General features: G+C 46.5%; 1 protein-coding gene across 16 annotated transcripts in view; it reads left to right on the top strand.

Moving 5' to 3' along the window:
• Nucleotides 1-23282, top strand: part of LOC109905296 (LIM and calponin homology domains-containing protein 1) — a 142728-nt gene that overhangs the window by 56689 nt on the left and 62757 nt on the right. For 15 of the 16 annotated variants that reach the window (XM_031790284.1, XM_031790277.1, XM_031790275.1 and 12 more), the window contains exon 4: nt 16578-16684. In XM_031790284.1, the coding sequence (XP_031646144.1) occupies nt 16578-16684 (107 nt within the window). Of the gene's footprint in view, nt 1-14631; nt 14962-16577; nt 16685-23282 lie in introns of those variants that run through there. The other variant, XM_031790280.1, reaches the window with a different exon arrangement.

Genomic DNA, 23282 nt, shown 5'->3' with positions numbered 1-23282 from the left:
GTGTCACTATTGTGAGATGTAGGCCTTTCATAATGAACCAAGGACTGGACTGGCATGACCTAGCACACACATGGTTCCTTCAGGACCAAGGCTGAGAGACAAACAACAAGGCCTCTTTGAGAGTGAATGGAGAAGCAGAGGTGAAAGGTCAGCCTGTGCACTTCCTTCCGTCTCATACAGTACAGTAGCTCTGGCCCTCTAATAGTTCCACCTCATGTTGTCTCAGAGGGCGTTGTTTGATATGCCCCTCCACTACCCCAAGACATCAATGCAGTCCCTGTTGGTCTCCGGGAAAGCCTACCTAGAGTTTCTTGCTTAGTTCCCACTTGGCTTCGTATAGGATTTGGTTGAGAGAAAGCAAGGGAGGTTATAGAGCAGGGGTAGGCAGAGTACGGTCGTTTCTATTGGCTAGCTTCTCTATGAGAGATCTAGGATCAGCTTTCCCACCCCAAATCCTAACCTTAACCATTAGTGGGGGAACATAGCATCTGACGGAAACCTATTGAGGTGTTGTGGCTATAAGACAAAATGGCCTTGTGTTGCCTTTGACTGTGCTCATGGTTAGTTAAGACTGAAGGGTAATGGAAAGAGTGCAGAAGGCATGAAGGACAGAGGAGAAGAGATGAACAGCAGCTGGATACGATTGAGAAAGAGATAAGCAGAGAAAGTATGAAAGAGAGGAGAGCTCAGCAGCTGAATTAAATATATACAGTATATATAGAGAGAGAGAGAGAAACATGCAGAGGACAGGAAGACTCAACAGCTATTTTTACTTGAGTAGTTTACACCACTGGTTCTGGAAGACCAGTGGAAGGCCTGAGATCATCACTGGACATAGAGAGAGAGAGAGAGAGAGAGAGCGATAGAGAGAGCGATAGAAAGAGAGAGAGATTGAGAGAGAGAGAGAGAGAAAGAGAAATGCATGCATCATTGGCAAGGAGCAGAACTGTTTTGAAGGAAGTTTGGTTTGGCCCAGCTTCTCTCTCTCTCTCTCTCCTTACTCTCTTATCTGCCGGCGTCTCTAATTGCCGCCAACTAGCCTCCCCTGGCTTTAACAAACCCGGTAATTACACTCCTGTATTCTTAACAACCCTTTCTCTTTTTTTACAATCCCCCCACTACAATAACATTGGATTATCTTATTATCTTGTTAAAGTTTCAAAGCAAAAGAGTTATCGCCTCAATTCTTATTGCCCGCAGAAAAAGTTTATGCCGCGCGATGTCAGTCACTCTGTCTTGTTTCTCTCTTTCTCATTCGCTGTCACTCTTTCCCCCTCTTTCTGTTTCTTTCTTTCTCTCACTCAGTCTTTTTTAAGAGAGGATGTCTCAATATCTAAGAGCAGCATAAGGCAGTCTCCCTCTCTTTGTCTAATGATTTCTGTCTACATGACCCGAGGGAACAGTTCATCTGGGGGGGGGGGATATCGAGTCAGTCTTTTAAAGGATTATAAGGGTTATCAATGATCCATCTACACGCAGGTCCTCCACCAACAAGGGACATTAACAAGGAACTTGTGAGTGGGAGGAGAAAGGGGGCATTAGTAAGCTTTTGATACGTGCATGAGTGGGCACCAGCCAATTACTGTATACACTGTATGAATGGACAAAGCCATCGATCACTTGACACCATTCATTCCTAAATGAAGAGTCAATAGCACACTGAAGCCAAATTAAAGTTTAGATGCGGTCATAACATGCGTAGTTTGAGCTAGTGACGTTGCAGGCTAGTTTAGTGCTGCTCCTTCTCATTGAGTAGCTCAAGTTGACTACCCTTTTTTTGTGATATCTCATTGGAAGTTAGGATCTTGTCTCATCGCTGCAGCTCCCCAACAGACTCGGGAGAGGGGAACGTTGAGAGCCATGCGCCATGACCTGCCGAACCCAGAAGCCAGCCGCACCAATGTGTCGTAGGAAACCCTGTCCAACTGACAACTTGAGGCAGCTTGCATCGCCCATGCACAATTGGCCCAGCGTCATCCGAGTTAGGGGAGGGTTTGGCCTGTCATGGCTCCCGGTCATGGCCGACTGGGATTGAACGCGGGGCTGTAGTTCCTACAGAGAGAGTGATCACACAGTCGTCTGGAGCAGCTGGTGCTCTCATGCATGCTTCAGTGATGCATGATATCCACACCTAGCTTTGTGTACACTAGTGATACCATACAGCTCTGCTCACATGCACACTTGTACAGTTGAAGTCGGAAGTTTACATACACCTTAGCCAAATTCATTTAAACTCAGTTTTTCACAATTCCTGACATTTGATCCTAGTAGAAATTCCCGGTCTTAGGTCAGTTAGGATCAACACTTTATTTTAAGAATGTGAAATGTCAGAATAATAGTAGAGAGAATGATTTATTTAAGCTTTTATTTCTTTCATCACATTCCCAGTGGGTTAGAAGTTTACATACGCTCAATTAGTATTTGGTAGCATTGTCTTTAAATTGTTTTTGGGTCAAAGGTTTTGGGTAGCCTTCCACAAGCTTCCCACAATAAGTTGGGTGAATTTTGGCCCATTCTTCCTGACAGAGCTGGTGTAACTGAGTCAGGTTTGTAGGCCTTGTGTTCACACACACTTTTTCAGTTCTGCCCACAAATGTTCGATAGGGTTGAGGTCAGGTCTTTGTAATGGCCACTCCAATACCTTGACTTTGTTGTCCTTAAGCCATTTTGCCACAACTTTGGAAGTATGTTTGGGGTCATTGTCCATGTGGAAGACCCATTTTTGCGACCAAGCTTCAACTTTCTGACTGATGCCTTGAGATGTTGCATCAATCTATCTACATAACTGTCCTTCCTCGTGATGCCATTTATTTGGTGAAGTGCACCAGTCCCTCCTGCAGCAAAGCACCCCCACAACATGATGCTGCCACCCCTGTGCTTCACGGTTCGGATGGTGTTCTTCATCTTGCAAGCATCCCCCTTTTTCCTCCAAACATAAAGATGGTCATTATGGCCAAACAGTTCTATTTGGCCATAATGTTTCATCAGTTTCATCAGACCAGGGGACATTTCTCCAAAAAGTACGATCTTTGTCCCATGTGCAGTTGCAAACCATAGTCTGGCTTTTTTATGGCGGTTTTGGATCAGTGGCTTCATCTTTGCTGAGCGGCCTTTCAGGTTATGTCGATATAGGACTCGTTTTACTGTGGATATAGATACTTTTATACCTGTTTCCTCCAGCATCTTCACAACGTCCTTTGCTGTTGTTCTGGGATTGAATTGCACTTTTGGCACCAAAGTACGTTCATCTCTAGGAGGCAGAACGCGTGTCCTTCCTGAGTGGTATGACGGCTGCGTGGTCCCATGGTGTTTATACTTTAGACGTACTATTGTTTGTACAGATGAATGTGGTACCTTCAGGCATTTGGAAATTGCTCCAAAAGGATGAAACAGACTTGTGGAGGTCTACAATTAATTTTCTGAAGTCTTTGCTGATTTCTTTTGATATTTCCCATGATGTCAAGCAAAGAGGCACTGAGTTTGAAGGCCTTGAAGTACATCCGCAGGTACACCGCCAATTGACTCAAATGATGTCAGAAGCTTCTAAAGCCATGACATAATTTTCTGGAATTTTCCAAGTTGATTAAAGGCACAGTCAACTTAGTGTATGTAAACTTCTTACCCACTGGAATTGTGATGCAGCGAATTTTTTTGTAAACAATTGTTGGAAAAATGACTTGTGTCATGCACAAAGTAGATGTCCTAACCGACTTGCCAAAACTATAGATTGTAAGCAAGAAATTTGTGGAGTGGTTGAAAAACAAGTTTTAAAAACAACTGTACATATCAGTTGTGTCCAGGCGTGGACTTACGTATCCAAAGCAGAACCCCATGTTTGTTCACTTCTCACACCCTAATTGTGTTGTCAACAGAAGTAAAACCATACCTCTGCGCTCACACACAGGTATGTGGATTACAGTGAGACCCTGTGGCTGTATTCCCGCATGGTCTTCCACACAACAGAGAGACCTTATAGTTGCACTTACTACACTTACTACAATCTACACAGGCTCAAGTGTTCCATACCAGAGCAATGCTGGGCACCAAAACATCAACAAAAATACACACACACACATACTCACACTGGCCTATGGGGGAGTTTTAGTGTGATTACTGAGGTGAGAAAGGCGTAAACAAGAGGCCTGCTGTTATCTCAGCCATCATAATAAAACACGGACCAGGCTGGACCAGGCACTCCCCCTTCCTTCCCCTTCCTGTTACAGCCTAATGGGGAAATGGTTCTCTGTGGAATTCCCTGTTGTGTAATCAGGGCGAATGGTGGATGGGGAGCAGAGCGGAGCGCGGGATGTTTTGCAGGTTGGCTGGTTGCTCTGGTCCAAGGCGTTGGGAAGGCTCAGCATTAGCAAGACACACTGAGGCACAATTGACCCAGCGTCGTTAGGGGAGAGTTTGTCCGGGGTAGACCGTCATTGTAAATAAGAATTTGTTCTTAACTGACTATTAGTTCTGGCGTAACATTACACAGAACCTGATAAACAATGGATGTGTGCATGCCACTGTATAATTGCAAAAACCCCAGTCATGCCACTGCCTAGTCAGTCAGAATCTTGACTTATGATAAGAAGAGAGAGGTTGTGGAAAGGAGTATGCTGCAGCGCAGGCACGTTGAAAAGCTCTACCCACCAGGTCTCCAGTGTGCCTTCACAGCCCAGTATGTCCTGTGCCAGTTCTACCCACCAGGTCTCCAGTGTGCCTTCACAGCCCAGTATGTCCTGTGCCAGCTCTACCCACCAGGTCTCCAGTGTGCCTTCACAGCCTAGTACGTCCTGTGCCAGCTCTACCCACCAGGTCTCCAGTGTGTCTTCACAGCCCAGTACGTCCTGTGCCAGCTCTACCCACCAGGTCTCCAGTGTGCCTTCACAGCCTAGTACGTCCTGTGCCAGTTCTACCCACCAGGTCTCCAGTGTGCCTTCACAGCCCAGTATGTCCTGTGCCAGTTCTACCCACCAGGTCTCCAGTGTGCCTTCACAGCCCAGTATGTCCTGTGCCAGCTCTACCCACCAGGTCTCCAGTGTGCCTTCACAGCCCAGTACGTCCTATGCCAGTTCTACCCACCAGGTCTCCAGTGTGCCTTCACAGCCCAGTATGTCCTGTGCCAGCTCTACCCACCAGGTCTCCAGTGCGCCTTCACAGCCCAGTACGTCCTGTGCCAGCTCTACCCACCAGGTCTCCAGTGTGCCTTCACAGCCTAGTACGTCCTGTGCCAGCTCTACCCACCAGGTCTCCAGTGCGCCTTCACAGCCCAGTACGTCCTGACGGTCCACAGTCCGGAACCTCCAACGACGGTCCACAGTCCGGAACCTCCAACGACGGTCCACAGTCCGGAACCTCATGAGACGGTCCACAGTCCGGAACCTCCTGAGACGGTCCACAGTCCGGAACCTCCTGAGACGGTCCACAGTCCGGAACCTCCGGCGACGGACCACGGTATGGAACTTCGGCAACGGTCAACGGTTCAGAGCTTCCAAACACAGCGTCCAGTCCAGCTCCATGGCAGGAGTCTTCCTCTGCACCGATGTCGAGGCTAGGGCCGGTGTCCAGTCCCGCTCCATGGCAGGAGTCTTCCTCTGCACCGAGGTCCAGTCCAGGCACAGTGTTCAGCCTGGGTCCATGGCTGGATCCGCGGGATGAGCGGATTCTTCAGCCCACACCAGAGCACCCTCCCTTTTGGTTTCAGGTTATGCGGCCGGAGTCCGCACCTTTGGGGTGGGGGGGTGCTGTCACGTCCTGACCATATTGAGCCCTTATTTTCTATGGTGGAGTAGGTCAGGGCGTGACTGGGGATTTAGTGTAGTTTATTATTTCTATGTGGGGTTCTAGTTTTGTTTTTCTATGATTTTGATGTGATTTCGTGTGATTCCCAATTAGAGGCAGCTGGTAATCGTTGTCTCTATTTGGGGGATCATATTTAAGTAGCATTTTCCACCTGTGTTTTGTGGGATATCTTTTATGTGTCGTTGCATGTTTGCACTCCATTATCATCACGTTTAGGTTATTCTTTATTGTTTTGTTGTGTGGTTCACTTACTTTAAATTGAAAAAGATGTGTAACCCAGATCACACGAGTATGATTCCAACGACCGTGACAATAGGCTAGGTGTGAACACTGTTTTCCTCCCCCTCTACAAGCATCTGCAGTCAGATTATGCCAGAAAGATATTGATTCTATCCTGCACCGTAATCTAATATGATCTAAGTCATTCCAACTATTCCAATGGCTCATTTCAGAGGAAGGAACATGTTTAATGTCCTTAAGTACATACTTCTTCATATCAATTTGCTCTGAATAGTTTTTTTTACTGTTTTAAGTCTGTTGGGGAAAAGAATGTGTTAAATCCACTGGATTTGAATTCTCTGCGGATGTCTCTTTAAGTCTGTGTGTGTTATTGTGTTCATTGTGTTCATTGTGTTGGTGTCTGGGGGGGGGGGGGGGGGGGGTAGAAGGATGGAGGGGTGGGAAGAGGAGGGCAGTGGCTGGGGCACTGTTCGTGTTGATGTAGACGTCAGCGGTCAATCATCTCAGCTGCGGACTCCACCCAGTTTCCTCTGCCAGTGACACACACATTCACACACGGTTCAAACACATGAACACAAATACAAAATGTGCAGGACATGGATTTGTTAAGTGATTTCCCCTAGACACATACATGTACAGTACATGCACGTACAGTACACACGCGCGCACACACACGCGCACACACACACCCTTGTCGACTTCTCTTTCGCACTCACTAATATTTACTCAGTTTGGTCCTCTGTCCGAGTGTTTGTTTGCGTTTCTGTTATTGTTGGCATCGGGCAACTTGTTGTCGGGAGAGAGGAAAAAAGGGAGGAATTTGGTTGTTTGGTTTGGGAGCAGCGGCAGTGTGGAGTGAGATGGTTTGCGTGTGTTGTCTGGAACTATTGTTTTCGTTTTTCTCCTTTTTTCTACTCTTCCTCCAGTTTCTTTGCTGGTCTTGGTTTGTCGTTACTGACTACTGGATTTATCAGGAAAGCTTTTGAGTGGATGGGGTAGCTAGCCCTGAAAAGGGCTGTGCATTACCCTGCGGCCTCCAGCATACAGTGAGCAGGTCTGCCGCTTTGAGCGCCTGTACAGTGTGAACACACACAGTGACGCGGAGCGTTACCCGCCAGGCATACAGCAACAATCTTACTGCCACCTTGTTTGTATATAACCACCCATTCATTATTTACATTTAGTTACACACCCACATATCCCCCCCCTCCTTTTGCATCAACAATGGTAAAACTCTGCTTAATCCTAACCATGAGGTTATTATTGACACCTTCTTACGCACACCAAGGTAATCATGTTCTGCCCTTCATTTGTGACTTCCAACCAACCAAGACCCAGATCAACTGAAAACAGTACATCAACTGACCATGACCCAGATCAACTGAAAACAGTACATCAACTGACCATGACCCAGATCAACTGAAAACAGTACATCAACTGACCATGACCCAGATCAACTGAAAACAGTACATCAACTGACCATGACCCAGATCAACTGAAAACAGTACATCAACTGACCATGACCCAGATCAACTGAAAACAGTACATCAAACTGACCATGACCCAGATCAACTGAAAACAGTACATCAACTGACCATGACCCAGATCAACTGAAAACAGTACATCAACTGACCATGACCCAGATCAACTGAAAACAGTACATCAAACTGACCATGACCCAGATCAACTGAAAACAGTACATCAACTGACCATGACCCAGATCAACTGAAAACAGTACATCAACTGACCATGACCCAGATCAAGTGAAAACAGTACATCAACTGACTGGCTGTTAGTAATGCCCAATAAGCCTCACCCCTCATAGACTTAAATATATGTTTCTGCATGAGTATATTTCAGCAATATGGTCCTAGGGGGTGTGGTATATGGCCAATATACCACGGTTAGGGGCTGTTCTTATGCACGATGCAATGCGGAGCCCTTAGCTGTGGTATATTGGCCATATACCACAAACCCCTGAGGTGCCTTATAAACTGGCTACCAACGTAATTAGAGCAGTAAAAATACATGTTTTGTCATACGCGTGGTATACAGTCTGATATACCACGTCTGTCAGCCATTCAGCATTCAGGGCTCGAACCACCCAGTTTATAATTGTGAATTATGTTTATATTTAGCATCACTGTTGTACTGTAGTAGCTTAGGTTTCCTTAAAGAAAGAAAATGTGACAAGTTATATCTTGTGTCCTTTGAAAATCTGTGGTAGACTATTACATCTTTGTACTAAAATGAATATCAGCTATTGTAGTATGCACCAAATACACCTGTAACCGTGTCAACAGGAATATTTCCCACATTCTGGACTACTTTGGTTCCCTATGTCGTAGAAAGAAACACTTACCATATCTTTCTGTCAACATGGGGCTCCCGAATGGCGCAGTGGTCTAAGGCACTGCATCTCAGTGCTAGAGGCGTCCCTAGAGACAATGTTTCGATTACAAGTTGTATCACAACCAGCCGTGACTGGGAGTCCCATAGGGCGGCACACAATTGGCCCAGCGTCGTCCGGTTTAGGGTTTGGCCGGGTTAGGCCGTCATTGTAAATAAGAATTTGTTCTTAAATGACTTGCCTAGTTAAACAAATAAATGACGCAACAGTTGACTCAAGTAGGTCCTTGTAGCCTTTGTCCTGATATTTCCTGCCAGTTTTAAAGGTAGACTCACTGTTATGACGAGTAGCACCGCAGATATTGCGATGAGCGCGATGCAAGACTTTACTCTCACGTAGCCACACAGAGTATCTGCACATGTGCACGGGTTCGCTTCCTGCTGCTACGACGTGGTATACAGTAACAAAACAGCAGAGAAGTTTAGCATCGCGCTACAACGCTCTTAGTTGTTGTGTAAATTGACCGACCATTACTGTTCATTTTGTGCTTTGCTGAGTCTTTAAGGCATCGTGTCCCCTTATTCTCACATAGTAAACTAAACCAACCCAAATTAATGCGTAACCACACACTTTGAACAGACCCTTTATAATCCATTAGCTTAGCATTTATAAGCAATGCAGGCATTACAAAGCGTAACCAATCTGTTACTCACAATAAGAAAGTGAAAAGCATGGAAGTGTGATTTCACAATGTCTCCTCTACACCCAGCCTCCACTTTGTAATAAAACCATCCTTTTTAAACCCACCATATTGTGCCAGATCTCTGTGGCTAACTGGATTTCACTGGATTCTACTGGACTTAACGAGATTTAGTTTGGCCTCCTCCAGTCTGCATTTAACTGGTCTTGATTGCCCTCCTAAACCCTTTCCATCCTCCTCTTCTTTCTTTCTTCTTCCCCCTGCCAACATCAGATTCAGCTATCCCTACAACAGACTTTTAAACTGTGTAATTCAGCTGTGGTCATTGGGAATTGGGAAGTCTCTGTCCAATGGTAGGCCGACTGTATTTACTTCATTTCAGTCAGTGATTGGTGAGTCATTTGCAAACTTCAAGCAGATTCTGAATTGGTGATGCATTGCCAGTCAGGCTTCCCTAGTTGTGAGCAAATAGTTTGGACATTTCTAGGAAGTTTTGTTTGTAGTGTGCTTGGTGAAGTTAATTATTGGATTTCAGGATATGGATTTCTCTAAATGGAAACAACCTTATTTAAACCATTAATTTTCCCATATTAGAACATATTTACCCATAACCAGAAATATATAGATATATACAGGTAACTGCCAAAATAAAGGAAACACCAACATAATGTGTCTTAATAAGGCGTTGGGCCACCACAAGCTGCTAAAACTTTTACAAGTGTCTGGAATCTATGAACTAGGGATGCGATACCATTATTCCACGAGACATTCCATCATCACTTGGTTTTTTGTTGATGGAAAACACTCTCTCAGGCACTGCTCCAGAATCTCCCATAAGTGACTGAGACAACCATGGCATATGGTTTACATCGTTTTCATGCTCATCAAACCATTCAGTGATCACTCAGAATTGCCCTGTGGATGGGGGGGGGGGCATTGTCATCCTGGAAGAGACCACTCCCACCAGGATAGAAATGATTAATCATGGGTTGAAGGGGATCACTCAGAATTGCTGTGTGTTTATTGCCGTTTAACTTGCTCTCTAAGGGGTTGAGTGGACCTTAACCATGCCAGGAGAAGGCACCCCACACCATAACAGTGCCACCATAACCCTCATGTACTTAAGTGGTTCCTTTATTTTGACAGTTACCTGTCAGTTAGAGCAAAACATTAAAAAAATGTATATCAATATTTTTCATCAGTGTGTGAATGCAATGCTGATTTGGAAGAAGTTAATATCCTTGAAGAAACTACCAATTGTGCTATATTTGTAGAGAGAAAAATTGTACTCTCTTGCCTTTTATGTATCCTGCTGGCAGAGCGATATCCATCCACGCGTGTGTGTGTGTGTGTGTGTGTGTGTGTGTGTGTGTGTGTGTGTGTGTGTGTGTGTGTGTGTGTGTGTGTGTGTGTGTGTGTGTGTGTGTGTGTGTGTGTGTGTGTGTGTGTGTGTGTGTGTGTGTGTGTGTGTGTGTGTGTGTGTGTGTGCCATTACAAAACTGAATTTGTTGCGGTTCTTTGGCAAATTTGTTGCAAACTAAATAGTGTGCTACAAAATGTTGACAGAATTTTGCAAATGTTTGCCACTAGTGGTGAATTTGCAGCAAACCTTTGGCAACAATAATATGTATTGCCACTAGTGGCAAACAGGTCACCTGAGCTGTCAGGTTCTCCCCAAGGAGAGGTGGGTGTGGAGTCAGGCGCAGGAGAGAGCGAATGTAAAGAAAGGGTGTTTTATTTTAAAAGACCAAAGAACAGGAACAGGACCACAATAGTAGCTTCAAAACAACCGTAACGCAGTCCAGAAAAACACCTGTTCAACAGAACACACGAAAACGCAACCCAACAAATGACAGTAAACGAAAAAATCCCACACAAAACCAAAGAGGGTAGGGCGAGATTAAAATACCCCACTAATGAACCAAAATAGGAAACAGGTGAACGAAAAGACAGACAAAACCAAATGAAAAGGAAAAAGGATCGGTGGCAGCTAGTAGACCAGCGACGACGAGTGCCGAGCGCCGCCCGAACAAGGAGAGGAGCCACCTTCGGTGGAAGTCGTGACATGAGCTTTTTTTCTGGCAGGCAATTCTCTCAAGATTCTATTTGAATCTGTGGAAAACCTGTGGCAACAAGTTCCAAGACCAGTAACTGTTGATGACCAATCAGGGGGATTAGAAACGTCTATTGGAAAATGAAAACCAAGCTGTCTAGCTAGCTACCTACCAAAGTTTTCCAGTGTCTAACTTATTAATTAAACTTCCTAATAAACTTTAACATATTATGAGTTAAATGATGCCTAGTTAGCAATGGCAAGTTTTATGGGGAAGAGGTTAACACATTTTGTTGATACCAGTTTCAATCTGTCAGCACCACTGACTGGCTAGCGCTTAGCTAGCTAAAGTTTGCTATCATATTCTTGCACAATTAATGTGATAGGTAGCTAGCTAAATAACTATTTACCAAAACACTTATATTTTAAGGTGAATACGTTGCTGTCTTAATACCAATATGCATGTCAATACGATAGTGTCACAGTTCAGTAGCATGTTAGCTAGCACAACAGCTAACGTACAGTAGCAACAATGTGAGTTGATCTGACATCAAAGCAAAACTTCACTTTTGCAGATGGATACCCTTTCCCACCTGTGGTGTTGAAAGAGGCTGGGAGGAGGATGCATCAACACCCTGGAAATATGTTTGTAGAGCAATCACTCAACACTTTTTTTGAGTGATACATTTGTGTATTGTCTTTGAGATTGATACGGTAACTAAATGCATTTATTCTCAATTGCTGCTCATACATTAATTATGTGTAACAATTAGATGTTTCATTGCTTTAAACTAGTAGTGGCTAGCTCAACACAGATTGAGGCCTTCAATACGGATACAGATTGAGGCCTTCAATCAAACTGAGGACAGAGAAATGTGTGTTCACCAGACAGGTCAAGGCTTCTTGCATGCCTGGATTTGAGATGTAAGTTACACTCAAAACATTTCTGGGTTGTTTGGATGACCCAATTCCTGGTTTGCAGGCATTGGGTCAATAGTTGGGTTGTTTTCTTCAAAAACAGCTAGGTTGGGTTGTTGGTGCTGGGTTACTAAGGTTGAGTGTTTTGGCAGTCTGAAAGCTCTGACATCAGTAAGAAACAAACTATACGAATTATGAATTTGATGGTCATTCAGGTTAAAAATCGGTTGTCCAATCATAATTTGGTAGCTAGCAGTTAGCTTGAGCATTAGCTAACGTCCGTTAGCTAGCTAGTCATAATATTTACTAGCTAGCCAACGAAAAGCCTCATGACCGTTCTCGTGACGCTAGCTTCCTGGAGTGTTTTGTGGCGGAATATAACTAAATGTACATTTTGTGTCAACGCTTGGCTAGCTAGTTAGCTAAATACACTTCAGTGTCTGTTATGGTAGCTTAGCTAGCTTACTACCTTAGCTAGCTAGCTAAGTCTGCCACTTCTTCTGGACTGTGTCGGACACTGTTTCACTCGTCAGCTAATGTTAGCTGTCTAGCTAGGTTACCATAGCTAGATTTGACTTATTCTCCATCTGTGCTAATTTAACCAAGCTACAGTTGAAGTCAGAAGTTTAAATAGACTTAGGTTGGAATCATTCAAACTCATTTTTCAACCACTCCACAAATTTCTTGGAAACAAACTATAGTTTTGGCAAGTCGGTTAGGACATCTACTGTGTGCATGATACAAGTAATTTTTCCAACAATTGTTTGCAGACAGATTATTTAACTTATCATTCACTGTATCACAGTTCCAGTGGGTCACAAGTTAACGTATACTAAGTTGACTGTGCCTTTAAACAGCTTGGAAAATTCCAGAAAATGATGTCATGACTTTAGAAGCTTCTGACATTATTTGTGTCAATTGGAGGTGTACCTGTGGATGTATTTCAAGGCTTACATTCAAAATCAGTGCCTCTTTGCTTGACATCATGGGAAAATCTAAATAAATCAATTGTAGACCTCCACGTCTGGTTCATCCCTGGGAGCAATTTCCAAATGCCTGAAGGTACCACATACACCTGTACAAACAATAGTACGCAAGTATAAACACCATGGGACCACGCAGCCGTCATACCGCTCAGGAAGGAGATGCGTTCTGTCTCCTAGAGATGAACGTACTTTGGTGTGAAAAGTGCAAATCCCAGAGCAACAGTAAAGGACCCAGTGAAGATGCTGGAGGAAACAGGTACAAAAGTATATATATCCACAGTGAAACGAGTCCTATATCGACATAACCTGAAAGGCCGCTCAGCAAGGAAGAAGCCACTGCTCCAAAACCGCCATAGAAAAAGCCAGACTACGGTTTGCAACTGCACATGGGGACAAAGATCATACTTTTTGGAGAAATGTCCTCTGGTCTGATGAAACAAAAATAGAACTGTTTGGCCATAATGACCATCATTATGTTTGGAGGAAAAAGGGGGAGGCTTGCAAGCCAAAGAACGCCATTCCATCCTTGAAGCACGGGGGTGGCAGCATCATGTTGTGGGGATGTTTTGCTGCAGGAGGTTCTGGTGCACTTCACAAAATAAATGGCATCATGAAGAAGGACAAGTACGTGGATATATTGAAGCAACATCTCAAGACATCAGTCAGGAAGTTACAGCTTGGACGCAAATGGGTCTTCCAAATGGACAATGACCCCAAGCATACTTCCAAAGTTGTGGCAAAGTCAAGGTATTCTCTCGACAATTATTCTGACATTTCACATTCTTAAAATAAAGTGGTGATCCTAACTGACCTAAGACAGAGAATTTTTGTCAGGAATTGTGAAAAACTGGGTTTAAATGTATTTGGTGTACATTTAGGTGTACGTGAACTTCCGACTTCAACTGTATATACACTGGGGATAATAAGCGACACCTAGAGGGGGTGGAGACAATCACAAGGACAGGTGAACCAGATCAGGGTGTGACATAAACATCCTAAGGTCAACAATCCCATACTGTTCACATTCCTCTCATGTAAATGCTGTAGCTACATAAAAGATTAAATAAACCATTTTATTTTACAAATATCCAGTCTTTGCTCTTTTCCTTATTACCATGCTGATGATTTGTATCTGTTAAGGAATTGAATACATGTTTAGTATATTTACTACATTTAATGTTTTAGTTGTTATTCTCTGAATGGTAAGTTCATTTAAAGTTGTGATTTGGTTTATTTAGATACATTTCAATGTTGTTAACACACAGTAACCAAAAACAGAATGTTCACCATAAGTTCCCAGAATTGTTTGCCAGATGTTAACAAGTTGCCCGCAAATTTAACGCAACAGTTTGCCCCCAAAAATGATTTGCATGTGAAAATATGAGCTTGCTGCAAAATTGCAAAAACTTGGCCAAAAGTTTGCCCCAACTGTTTACCAGGAGCCTGTTTTTTCGGTACGGGTGTCTATGGGTGGGGACTCTTCTCCAGGGTAGCAGAGATGGCACTCTCCCAAACATACAGGATGCCGGGGGGGGGGGGGGGGGGGGTAATTTACCACATTGAGAAAGGCTCTGGAACGTGAGAAAATCCAGCTCTGTGTGTGTGTGTTTGTGCGAGAAAGACGGAGAATGAGAGAGGAGAGAGTGAGAGAGGCTGGGAACTGAAGACCAGAAGGGAACAGGAGCCTTAGCAGGGTCAGGTTTTACCAACTGAACAAAGGACCGTAGGACACCTGGCAAGCTCTGTATAGAAGACAGAGAAAGAGAAAGAACAAGCAGATAGGGAAAGAGGAAACAGAGAGAGAGAGTGAAATAGAAAGTTGCAGATAGATAGGGAAAGAAAAAAGAGATTGCAAGTGTGTGAGTAAAAATCGGGGGGAGGAAGAGACTCGAAGGGAGATCACCCAGGGAAAAGAAGGGTGAGGATAATTTAAGAAGCAAGTCGGTTGAGAGAAAGCAAGAGTTTGTTGAACCAGCAGCCTGCGACGGACAAACCATGTCGGGAACATATTCCTGCCTCTGAGGGAACTGTTTTCCTCTTTCTGGGGTGTGTGCGTGAGTGTGAGCGTGCGTGCCTGTGTGCATGTTTGCTTGTGTGTGTCCATTAGAGGTCGACCGATTAATCGGACTGGCCGATTAATTAGGGCCGATTTCAAGTTTTCATAACAATCGGAAATCGGTATTTTTTTGTCACCGATTTTTTTATATCTTTTTTTACACCTTTATTTCATCTTTATTTAACTAGGCAAGTCAGTTAAGAACACATTCTTATTTTCAATGACGGCCTAGGAATGGTGGGTTAACTGCCTCGTTCAGGGGCAGAATGGCAGATTTTCAGTTTGTCCGCTCGGGGGATCCAATCTTGCAACCTTACAGATAACTGGTCCAACGCTATAACTACCTGCCTCTCGTTGCACTCCACAAGGAGACTGCCTGTTACGCGAATGCAGTAAGCCAAGGTAAGTTGCTAGCTAGCATTAAACTTATCATATAAAAAACAATCAATCAATCATAATCACTAGTTAACTACACATGGTTGATGATATTACTAGTTTATCTAGCGTGTCCTGCGTTGCCTATAATCTGACTGAGCGGTGGTAGGCAGCAGCAGGCTCGTAAGCATTCATTCAAACAGCACTTTGGTGCATTTTGCCAGCAGCTTTTCGTTGTGCTTCAAGCATTGCACTGTTTATGACTTCAAGCCTATCAACTCCCAAGATTAGGCTGGTGTAACTGATGTGAAATGGCTAGCTAGTTAGCGGGGTGCGCGCTAATAACGTTTCAAACGTCACTCGCTCTGAGACTTGGAGTGATTGTTCCCCTTGCTCTGCATGAGTAACGCTGCTTCGAGGGTGGCTGTTGTCGTTGTGTTCCTGGTTCGAGCCCAGGTAGGGCCGAGGAGAGGTACGGAAGCTATACTGTTACACTGGCAATACTAAAGTGCCTATAACAACATCCAATAGTCAAAGGTTAATGAAATACAAATGGTATAGAGAGAAATAGTCCTATAATTACTATAATAACTACAATCTAAAACCTCTTACCTGGGAATATTGAAGGAACCACCAGCTTTCATATGTTCTCAGGTTCTGAGCAAGGAACTTAAACGTTAGCTTTCTTACATGGCACATATTGCACTTTTACTTTCTTCTCCAACACTTTGTTTTTGCATTATTTAAACCAAATTGAACATGTTTCATTATTTATTTGAGGCTAAATTGATTTTATTGATGTATTATATTAAGTTAAAATATTGTTGTAATTGTCATTATTACAAATAAATTCAAAAAATCGGCCGATTAATCGGTACAAGCTTTTTTTGGCCCCCCAATAATCGGTATCGGTATCGGCGTTGAAAAATCATAATCGGTCGACCTCTAGTGTCCATGTGTGTGTCCGTGATGGGGGACAATCTCAATGTATTTCTCCCTTTATCCACAAAAGGAGGGTATTCACCTTTCTCTGAGTAAAAGTGAGTATGTGCCCTATTTTAACTGTGTGCGTGTGTGTGTGTGCATGCGCCCTCTCTCCACAGGACAACCTGAGTGTGTTCCTGCGTGGCTGTGAGGAGCTGGGACTGAAGGGCTCTCAGCTGTTTGACCCCGGGGACTTGCAGGACACCTCGACACGCCCCAAAACCAAGTAAGACATCACACACACACACATGCTTCCCTGACTGGCTGGGTGGCTGAAAGACTGGCTCGTTGATTATGCTGGCCGACTCACTGTCCGTAGGGTGGTTGGACAGTTGTTCTGTCTGTGTCTTTCTGTGTCTGTCTAGCTGTCAGCCTGTATGTCTTTGTTTTTTAATTCATGTGCTTTATCTATTTTCATCCATGTGTGCATTTGCTTGTCTTTCTACCGCTCTGTGTCGCTGTTATGTCAACAGTACAGTAATTCATGTCAAAGCAAGGAAATGTGGCTTTCCTGTATGCAACGTCACTCGACAGGAGATTGTGACGTTGTAGCTGTTGCTAGGTGAGTAGGTGTTGTCCCCCCCCCCCAACTATCCTTGTGCCAGGGCTGCTCTGTCAGTCAGTCAATAAAGAGAGCGCGAGAGAGTGGGAATGAATGATTGGGAAGGACAGAGAGAAGAAGAGAGGTAGAGAGAGAGTTTCTTCACTTTGTGACAGGGCAATGTCAAACTTAGCAGGTCTCCGGGATGGCTTGACTGGTTCTGTCATGACATATGATTCCATGTAGAGTTCAGGTGTAGGCCAAGGGAATACTATTCACTTTACTCACACACTCGTCACACTGTGTGTGTAAAGGTGTTTTTGTGCACGTGTGCAAATGTGTGTGTGTGTGTGTGTGTGTGTGTGTGTGTCCACCCTTTCACTGATGCCTGTGCATTTGCTTGGCTCCAAACCAAGTTCATTGCATTTGAAATAACCATGTTCTACTGTTGATGGCTATGCATCCTTGCATTGACTTATATGACCTTTTTACTGTCCCTTAGATTTTGTGTGTAGCTCTACCCTTTTCTCCTGCCACTCTGCCCAGTGTTCAGGCAGGTGTTGTTCTTATCTAGAAAATGGATTTGGATGGGGGGTGCATAAAGAGACACCGCTCCACACAATGTGCTAAGGCCTGGAATATGTCTTCTGTTCCATCTACTGATGGAAACAGATCCATTTCCAAGATAAGTGACAGGTGGAGAGAGCGAAAGAGGGGGGGGGGAGTGAGAGGGAAGAGAGATACTCGAAGGGAAGAGAGCGAGGGACAGCAAGAGAGAATGAGATTGAGAAAGAGAGTGAGATTGAGAAAGAGAGTGAGATTGAGAAAGAGAGTGAGATTGAGAAAGAGAGTGAGTTTGAGAAAGAGAGTGAGATTGAGAGAGAGAGTGAGTTTGAGAAAGAGAGTGAGATTGAGAGAGAGAGAGTGAGATTGAGAAAGAGAGAGTGAGATTGAGAGAGTGAGATTGAGAAAGAGAGAGAGAGATTGAGAAAGAGAGCGAGAGATTGAGAAAGAGAGAGAGAGATTAAGAAAGAGAGAGTGAGAGAGGGAAAAGGAGCACGATGGAGGGAGTAAAGGTGAGATCACATGCAGTGATCTATTACCTAGTGGAATCTGTATTGCCTTCTTTCTCAGGCAGGCTTTAGATGTGGTTATGTAAGTAAGCAAGGTAGCGTGGTAGAGAAAACAGACCTGTCTCTCTGTTAATTTAGTCAAGCGAGAGGAGAGGAGGAAGGAGATAAAGAGGGGAGGAAGGTGAAATGACACAGGGACCTTCTGTTGGAATAGAGGGAAGTTGGAGAGGGAGGTGGAGAAACTAACGCTGAGACTTACTTGAACCCTGGCCTTTTGGTTTCAATCCCCCTATTTCGCGTTCTTTCTTTTGAACTTTCTTTTTCTCAATATAAGGTATCTCTCTTTCTCTCTCTCTCTTTCTCTTGTTGTCTTGCTGTCTCTCTCTCACTGTCTCTCTCTCTCTCTCTCTCTCTCTCTCTCAATCTCTCTTCCCTTTTCTTCCCCCTTTTTCTGTTGGATCAGATATGAGTATTATGTTGCCGACCAACAAACGTGTTCCTCTCAAGGTGTCACGACTTCCACCGAAGTCAGTTCCTCTCCTTGTTCAGGCGGCATTCTGCGGTCGGCGTCACCGGTCTTCTAGCCATCGTCGATCCACTTTTAATTTTCCATTTGTTTTGTCTTGTTTTCCTACACACCTGTTTTACATTTCCCTCATTTATTTTTGTGTATTTAACCCGCTGTTCCCCCCCATGTCTTTGTGTGGAATTGTTTGTTGTAAGTGCTTGTGCACATGTTTACTGGAGTCAGCAGGAGCAGGTGCCCCTGGTATAGGGGTCGAGGAGCGCTTCCGGGAGCAAGCGGCGATGATCCACCATCTCGGCGCCGCCATGGACTGCGTCGTCCAAACCATGGACCGCTGGGAGAGACAGGGAGTTCCTACAGCGCCTCCACCAGCACAACCAAGGCCTCCACTACTCGCCCCCTCTTCACCCGGTCCCAGTGGGATTCTTGCACTTCCCCGGGAGTATGACGGGACGGCTGCACGCTGCCAGGGTTTCCTATTGCAGCTAAATCTTTACCTGGCAACCGTCCACCTGGCTCCTTCGGGCCGTGCGAGGGTGTCCGCCCTCGTCTCGTGCCTCTCAGGGAAAGCCCTAGAGTGGGCCAACGCCGTTTGGGGAGAAGGAGACGCGGAGCTGGACCATTTCGAGGATTTCATCCGCCGTTTCCGGGCAGTCTTCAACCACCCGCCCGAGGGTAGAGCGGCGGGTGAACGTCTCTACCATCTGAGGCAGGGGACGAGGAGCGTCCAGGAGTTCGCCCTGGACTTTCAAACCCTGGCCGCCGGCGCGGGATGGAGTGACAGGGCCCTGATCGACCACTATCGTTGCAGTTTGCGCGAGGACGTCCGTCGGGAGTTGGCCTGCAGGGACACCACCCTCACCTTCGACCAGCTGGTGAACCTGTCCATTCGGTTGGATAACCTGCTGGCTCCCCGTGGACGTCCAGAGCGGGTCTGTTGGTTCCATCGCCCAGCACCACCGCACCAATGCCCATGGAGCTGGGAGGTACTGTGGCCGCAGAGGTCACACTGCCGGTCGGTGCCGGGTTGGCTCCTCTGGGGATCGAGGCAGCAGGCAGGGCACTCTGGTGTCACCCCAGGGGAGCCGGCACCATTCTCATCCAGAGCCCTCTGTTTCAAACATGTTTTTGTATGTCACTTTTCCTGAATTCTCCCCGCATTCCCAGCATAAGGCGCTCGTCGATTCAGGCGCGGCTGGGAATTTATAGACAGATCGTTCGCCCATAAGTTAGGGATCCCCATTGTTTCCGTGGCTGTGCCCTTCCCCGTTCACGCCTTAGACAGTCGACCATTAGGGTCAGGGTTGATTAGGGAGGCCACCTCTCCCCTGGGTATGGTGAAACAGGGGGATCACAAGGAGAGAATCAATCTCTTTCTTATTGACTCTCCTGCATTTCCCGTGGTGCTAGGCCTACCCTGGTTAGCCTGTCATGACCCCACTGTTTCGTGACAACAGAGGGCTCTCACGGGGTGGTCGCGAGAGTGCTCGGGGAGATGTTTAGGGGTTCCCATTGGTGCTACTATGGTGGAAATCCAGACCAGGTTTCCACCGTGCGCACCCCCCCTGAATATGCCGATTTGGCTATCACCTTCTGTAAAAAGAAGGTGACTCAATTACCACCCCATCGACGGGGGATTGTGCGATAAATCTCCTGGTAGACGCTGCACTTCCCAGGAGTCACGTGTATCCCCTGTGGAAACATATGTCTCCGAATCCCTGCATCAGGGGTATATTCGGTCCTCCACTTCACCCGTCTCCTCAAATTTATTTTTTGTGAAGAAGAATGAGGGAGGTCTGCGCCAGTGTATTGACTATCGAGCTCTTAACCAGATCACTGTGAGGTACTGTTACCTGCTGCCACTCATAGCCACAGCGATTGAGTCAATGCACGGGGCGACCTTCTTCACCAAACTAGATCTCAGGAGCGCTTACAGCCTGGTGCGTGTCCGGGAGGGAGACGAGTGGAAGACGGCTTTTAGTACTACCTCAGGGCATTATGAGTACCTCATCATGCCCTACGGGTTGATGAATGCTCCACCAGTCTTCCAAGCCTTTGTAGACAAGATTTTCAGGGACCTGCACGGGCAGGGTGTAGTGGTGTATATTGACGACATTCTGATATACTCGAATATGTGTCCCTGGTGCGCAGGGTGCTTGGTCGTCTGTTGGAGCATGACCTGTATGTCAAGGCTAAGAAATGCCTGTTCTTTCAACAGTCCGTCTCCTTCCTAGGGTACCGCATTTCCACCTCAGGGGAGGAGATGGAGAGTGACCGCATTTCAGCCGTGCGTAATTGGCCTACTCCCACCACAGTAAAGGAGGTGCAGCGGTTTCTAGGGTTTGCCCATTACTACCGGAGGTTTATCCGTGGTTTTAGCGGCTCCCATTACTTCACCGCTGAAGGGGGGACTGGTACGTTTGCAGTGGTCGGCTGAGGCAGACAGGGCTTTTGGTCCCCTGAGGGCTCTGTTTACCTCGGCTCCCGTGCTGGCCCATCCAGATCCCTCTTTTGCATTCATAGTGGAGGTGGACGTGTCCGAGGCTGGGATAGGAGCTGTGCTCTCTCAGTGCTCGGGTACGCCACCAAAACTCCGCCCCTGTACCTTCTTCTCGAGGAAGCTCAGCCCGGCGGAGTGAAACTATGACGTGGGGGACCGGGAGCTGTTGGCTGTCGTCAAGGCTTTGAAGGCTTGGAGACATTGGCTTGAGGGGGCTAAACACCCTTTTCTCATCTGAACTGACCACCGCAATCTGGAGTACATCCGGGCTGCGAGGAGACTGAACCCTCGCCAGTTTTTTTTCCACCGTTTCTTACAGACCAGGTTCCCAGAACGCTAAGGCAGACTCGCTGTCCCAGATGTCTGACACAGAGGAGCGGCCCGTGGATCCCACTCCCATACTCCCACCTCCTGCCTGCAGGCGCCAGTAGTATGGGAGCTGGACATTGAGCAGGCGCTACGTGCAGAGCCCACTCCCCTCCAGTGTCCCGCTGGGAGTCTGTACGTTCCATCTGTTGTCCGTCACGGGCTGATCTATTGGGCCCACACGTCACCTTCCTCTGTTCATCCAGGCATTGGTCAGATGGTGCGCTGTCTGAGTGGGAAGTACTGGTGGCCCACTTTGGCTAAGGATGTGAGGGTTTATGTTTCCTCCTGCACGGTGTGCGCCCAGTGTAAGGCTCCTAGGCACCTGCCCAGAGTTAAGCTACACACCTTACCCGTTCCATAACGGCCGTGGTCGCACCAGTCGGTGGATTTCCTTACTCATCTTCCTCCCTCACAGGGTAACACCACGATCCTGGTCGTTGTGGAACATTTTTCTAAGTCCTGCCGTCTCCTCCCTCTGCCCGGTCTCCCTACGGCCCTACAGACTGTGGAGGCCTTGTTTACACACGTCTTCCTGCACTACGGGGTGCCTGAGGACATAGTGTCTGATCGGGGTCCAGAGTTCACTTCGAGGGTCTGGAGGGCGTTCATGGAACATCTGGGGCCACTCATGTTCACCTTCAGCACGCCGTGCTGCGCCAGAAAGCCAGCGCAGACCGTCACCGCAGTGAGGCCCCGGTGTTCGTCCCGGGGGACCGGGTCTGGCTCTCGACCCGAAACCTGCCCCTCCGCCTGCCCTGCCGGAAGATGGGTCCTCGGTTTGTGGAGCCATTTAAAGTCCTGAGGAGAGTGAACGAGGTGAGTTACAGGTTACAGCTTCCCCCCGATTACCATATTAACCCCTCGTTCCATGTGTCTCTCCTCAGGCCGGTGGTGGCTGGCCCACTCCAGGAGTCTGAGGTGCGGTAGGTTCCTCTGCCCCCGAGGGGGCCCCGGCATACTCCGTTCGATCCATACTGGATTTGAGGCGTCGGGCGAGGGGCCTTCAGTACCTCGTGGAGTGGGAGGGGTACAGTCCGGAGGAGAGATGCTGGGTTCCAGTGGAGGACGTGTTGGACCCTTCAATGCTGCGGGAGTTCCACCGTTGGATCGCCCTGCAACTCGCCCTCCGGGTCGTCCCCGAGGATGGTGCCGGCGAGCTGCTGGAGCCGCATGTCAACAGGGGGAGTCGGGGGTCGGGTACTGTCACCACTTCCACCGAAGTCGGTTCCTCTCCTTGTTCGGGCGGCGTTCAACGGTCGGCGTCACCAGCCTTCTAGCCATCGTCGATCCACTTTTCATTTTCCATTTGTTTTGTCTTGTTTTCCTACACACCTGGTTTTCATGTCCCTCATTTATTTCTGTGTATTTAACCCGCTGTTCCCCCCCATGTCTTTGTGTGGAATTGTTTGTTGTAAGTGCTTGTGCATCAGTTTACTGGTGCGCGTCGGGTTTTGTACCCATGTTGGTTATTTATTTATGCCGTTGGTTTTGCAATTAAACTGCTCCGGCTGTTACCTAGTTCTGCTCCCCTGCGTCTGACTTCCCTGCCACCAGTTACGTACCCCTTACACAAGGGGAGGTCATGTAAAGCCAAAAGGATCTCCTTGACATGTCTCTCTATCAAATCGGCCAGAAATGGGAACAAAAATAATATCTTCCAAATATCTTGCAGTTGCTATAGAGCTTTTCTTTTAATAATTGGAGAGATCTGGCTTTTGAACCCTGAATGAGAATCTGACAGGGCTAGGGGCTGCACAGAATACCTGATCGACAAATGACCTCCACCTCAAAACAGCCAAGCCTGAACTGATTCAT

This window comes from Oncorhynchus kisutch, linkage group LG15 (assembly GCF_002021735.2).
Source record: "Oncorhynchus kisutch isolate 150728-3 linkage group LG15, Okis_V2, whole genome shotgun sequence".
Taxonomy (NCBI): domain Eukaryota; kingdom Metazoa; phylum Chordata; class Actinopteri; order Salmoniformes; family Salmonidae; genus Oncorhynchus; species Oncorhynchus kisutch.
This window is presented reverse-complemented; position numbering and strand designations above follow the sequence as displayed.